The sequence below is a fragment of the Arachis ipaensis genome, chromosome B04 (assembly GCF_000816755.2).
Source record: "Arachis ipaensis cultivar K30076 chromosome B04, Araip1.1, whole genome shotgun sequence".
Lineage (NCBI taxonomy): Eukaryota > Viridiplantae > Streptophyta > Magnoliopsida > Fabales > Fabaceae > Arachis > Arachis ipaensis.
The window spans coordinates 120,721,245-120,726,361 of NC_029788.2; the positions used below are offsets into that span (position 1 = coordinate 120,721,245).

At 31.0% G+C, this 5,117-nt stretch overlaps 1 protein-coding gene across 1 annotated transcript; it reads right to left on the reverse strand.

Annotated features, from left to right (window-relative positions):
* Nucleotides 47-3,986, reverse strand: LOC107637149 (protein DETOXIFICATION 34-like). The gene is made up of 7 exons (XM_016340592.2): nt 3,308-3,986; nt 2,362-2,987; nt 1,675-1,731; nt 1,332-1,570; nt 755-873; nt 425-511; nt 47-302 (listed from the first exon to the last, which is right to left on the reverse strand). Exons 1-7 carry the CDS (start codon nt 3,701-3,703, stop codon nt 234-236), a joined length of 1,593 nt encoding a protein of 530 aa, XP_016196078.2. The 5' UTR covers nt 3,704-3,986; the 3' UTR covers nt 47-233.

The window sequence follows — 5,117 nt, forward strand, 5'->3', positions numbered from 1 at the left end:
CTCTTGACTACGAAACACAATATTAAATCTTATTCTTTTAATTTTATTCTTAAAAACAACCACTACCTTAATGTGTACTAAAGAGCATATGAAAGTAGGATTATGAATTTTTCTTTACTCTTTTTCTAATATCATTTGTTACATTACAAGTATAATAATAATAATTAAAAAAAGCTAAATATACTATGATCGAAATTCCTGATTTAATTTCTATGTGGTATACTAGCTAGTTACTAGCTCATGGAATGAAGCTCCAATTCTTGACCTGTCCATCTCCGCATTCGTTTTGATGCTTCTTCAACCTGAGAAACACATATAGAGAGGGTATTAACTAATTAATTAATTAATTAGTTACTTGAACTCGTATGATTTTTCCCCTTCCATTTGAATGTCACAAAATTTTAACTTTGGTTGTTAATTGTACCTCTCTATTCCAATTGGTAGTATAGATAATATACAGCAAGATCATTGTCTGTAATATTGTCCCACATATCATTCCAATCCAGATACCCTACAATTTCCGTATGCGATGAAGAGTAATGTTAGAATCCATGATAATAAGAAATTTGCCTATTTATAGATTAAAGATATATACAACTTAATCATAACGACGAAATCAACCTAATATGAAACTAATAAACATAAAATCAATAGATATATACTTAGATACTATATTCGTCTATTTCAAGAATTATTTTGTGCTTAAAGTGGAGGAAGTAGTTATCATAATTGGGTAGTTAAAAGGGTTCTTTACCTCCACTCTTAAGCCCATCTTGTAACCAAGAAGAAATCCAAGAGGGAGTCCAACAATGTAGTAACAAAAAAGGTTGATGTAAGCTACCAATGCTTGCCAACCTCCTCCAACAGCTACACCTGCATCATCAACACTTTAACCATTACATTTAAATTTAGAGAAACTCTTAGGACAGCAACTTTTAGTATTTTTTATCATTATTTAACCAGCATAAATATTAAATTATTTTTAACAAATAAATTTTTGTTAATTTATGTGTGTAAATTTTAAAAAATATAGGTGCAAGCTGTATTGATTTATGTGTGCAAAACTCTTGATAAATATAGATGCAAATTATGGATTTTTTTGCGTGCAAAATATCTATAGATATAGGTACAAATTATTGCTAGTCAAATGTTAGCAAAAAATGATAATATTTGCTAGTAACGAGCATTGCTCTTAAATTTGTATTTAGACACATTCTTTTCAACATGTATACTAAAAATCAGCTATCTATACATATTGAAATACACATTGAAAATGAGTTAAACAATACATGTATTTGTAACTGATTATTGGGATGATCTTTGGATCTAACCTGATATAACTGGTTGAACACTATTGAGTATCATGGTAATGCCAAGAAGTGATGCTAACTTAGAAACTGCCCTTTGCATTTCTACACTCTCAGTGAAAATGACAGCAATATGATCTTTTGCAACCATAATAATGACAGCAGAAAGTATTCCAAAGATGAGGGACTGAGTAACTGTCACAATCACTGAATACTTTGCTGCTTTCGGGTGCCCTGATCCAAGCTCATTGGAAACCCTCACACTGAGAGGAGGAGAAAAAAAAAAGAAAGAAAATTTTTCATTAGTTGTAAGAAAACACAAAAATCCTTTACACTGAGATGAGAAACTAGGATAGACAAGTCTTACCTAATAGCTGCATTGATCCCTATGAATAGCATGCCTTCCCAACCATCTATATTCATGCTGAACAGGAAAAGAAAGAAGCTAATATCAAATTAATAATTCAAGAAAAAAAAAACCAGGAAGCTTTTCTGGTGTATCTGTTTTAAAACTTAGAAATTTATCTTATTAAGTGCATTTGCTTGTGCCTTTTATACAAAAGGGGATTACTATTTTATTTTTATAACAAAATGGTGTTTTGAAGTTTATGTGATGGCTTAGATATGGTTATAACATCCAAATAAAATAAGATAATTTTTTTTAGAAAAAAAAAGTACGAACACGGGACACGGATATAGACACGACACGTGTGTCGAATATGTGTCGTATTCGAAATGTGTCTAATACAGAAATATGGTAACTCAATGAAGTGTCCGTACTTCATAGTTTTCAGAATCCGACTGAATCACTCATTTTTACCGAGTTAACCGAAACCAATCACCATATCGATTCGGTTTAGATAAAAAATCAATTAATAAATAAAAAAAATTGGTCAAAAAATTAATTAACCAATTAAACTGTACACTAATATGTATGTATATATACACTATTATATTGAGACTCACACCTCATTCAAGTACACATCAACCGTTATATATGTTAGTTCAGAATACAATGATGACTATATTTTTCAAGAAACAAAATTTGTCTTACCATATTGAAAGTGAGCCAACAGCAATAACTGGGTTCTCAAGGTGTCCAGTGAGAACAATCAAAGTCATGAAATACCAAATCTCAAGGCAAAGCATGATAGCTGAAGCAAAAGACAACTTGGTAAAATTCCAAAGATCCTTAAATGCTAACCATGACAAACCCTTCCACCCTTCAGTGCACCAATTAACAACATAAACCAATTGTGACAAAGAAATTCCCCAAGCAGTTATATTATATGCTGCAGCAGCACCTGCTGTTCCCCAACCAAGCAACTTGATGAAAAGTGCAAGAATGCCAATGTGGACAATGAGGGATACAAAACCAAGCCATGCTAGAATTGCAACTCTACTTTGTGCTTGCAAGAACTTTTGTGTGGTGAAATTGATGGCCAAGGAGAACATCTGAGGGATGCTTTGGATTGTGAATGTTCCAGCAAGCTCAGCAATTTCATGATCTTGACCAAGGAGTATTAGGATTGGTTCAGAATAAATGTAAATTGGTAAGAGCAATATGCATGCACCAAATAAGATTATCCAAGATCTTTGCATATATATTCCAAGCATTTCTACTTGTCCAGCACCATATGCTTGACCACATAGAGTCTCTAGTGCACTAGCCATACCTAGCTGCAAAATTTGTGTAACAACTTAACAACTCTTTATTTTCTTTCATTTTTTTTATTTTTTTTGTAGAACTTAAGCAAGAATTATAATTACCCATGTATTTTCTGTGTTTTGAAAAGTGAAAATAGGATGTTGAAATAGATTTTTTTTTTATCTATACTTATATACAAATTGAAATAGGATGTTGAAATATTCATAGGTACCTATATATCATTTTTAACTATATTTAGAAAATTTTTACTTTGATTTTTCCTATGCAAATGAAAATGTCACAATAATCAAGTAGATATTTAGAATGAATATGCTAATTTTAGAGCCCTTACCAAGAATCCAAATGATAAATTTGAGATGACAGAGAGGGAGATAGCAACTGCAGAAAGCTCCAAATTACCAAGATGGCCAACAAATATATTTGTGAAGGAATTAACAGCATAATTGCATAGTATATTGAAAGCAATAGGTCCTGCAATGGCCCAAAGCTTAATAGACTCCAAAATAAACACATGAATAAAATCTTTTAATCCATTTATTCCATGTTCATAGTCACCTAAATTTATCTCCACTAATCCATCAGGTGCATGATGAAGCTCTGCAGCTTCCAAAGAAGAAGAAACAACAAACAATGGTGTCTCACCCTTTGTTATATTAACACCATCCTTAGAGGATAATTCACCAGAGGATGAGCCATTATTGCTCTCCTCTGAATAACTCTTCATCATTTGTTTTAGTACCTATTTTTCTTGAATGTAGCAGTTGTGCACACACATTCACACAAAATCATGTACTCTAGAACTTGATTATTTTCATTTGTTTCTATGAACAAACTTGAATCTAATTTTTGTTTGGTGAAAAGGTAGCTATAATTTAGGTGTGGCCTTAGGGGTGAATGAATTTAGGACCAAGAAAACGGTGAAGGAGTTTCATCCATTGTTCAAGAATCAACGTTGAGAATCATATCTTAGTGTATTTTCATTGGCCAAAGATAGAATAACATTGCGCAAAATCAGTGTAACATTTATTATGTTTTTACGGTTAAAGATTACTCCAACATTCTTGCATCTAATAGATTATGGCCCCTATATAAGTTCATACTAATATCTAATTAGGTAGAGCTTAATCTTTTGGATATTTTATTAGTTAAAAATTTAACACCTTTCCAAATATCTTAAAAACTTAAGTTAGTAAATAACAACAATTACTTATATTTATTCGTACTTTATACACGGAGTTTACATAAAATTCTTCAGTGGTAGATAATTAACTCTCCTAGTGTCACCAAAAAAAAAAAAAAATTAACTCTCCTAGTAAGTAATAAATTAAATTTGAATGCCGTTGTTTTACAATTAGGGTGTTTATAGATTGGATCGTATTCGCCTATGAAGCACGGACACTTTACTGAGTTGCACATTTCGGATACGACACTGACTGGCACTCGTCCGACACGCGTGTCTGCTGTATCCAAACCGTAACCGTGTCTCAATAAAAATAAAAATTCTTCTCTGGACACACTTGAACACACCTAAATATCATCACGTGTTAGCGTGTCCGGTCTTATTCTTAATATATATTCTTAAAATAAATTTAGATATAGTATATATTATTATTTATTAAAATAAAAAATATTTTAAATACTTGATATAATTAAAATAAGATATTAAAAATAATTTAAAAAATTAATTTATATTTTAATATCAATAAAATATTAAAATATCATTACGGTTTATCTAAAAAATACTTTATATTTTATATGTATGTGTGTCCCGTGTCATGTAAGATTTTAAAATTCGCATGTCGGCGTGTCCCATATCGTGTCATGTCCCGTGCCTGTGTCAGTGTCCGTGCATCATAGATATTCGCAGATCTGCGGTAAATATCCGCATCCGATCCAAAAATTGCGGATATGATCCGATCTGCATCCTTTAAGGATCGGATCGCAGATATCTGTTGTGCATCCGTGTATCCAATCTACATATTCGCACATTAATAATTAAAAAAATATATATATATATGTTTGGTATTATATTTACTTGTTTGTATGTTTTAGTTAGTAATTATTATTCGTATATTGTATTATTTTATTTTTATTATTTAAAAAAAATTAATTAAAAATATTTTAAGAATAAATAAGTTTTA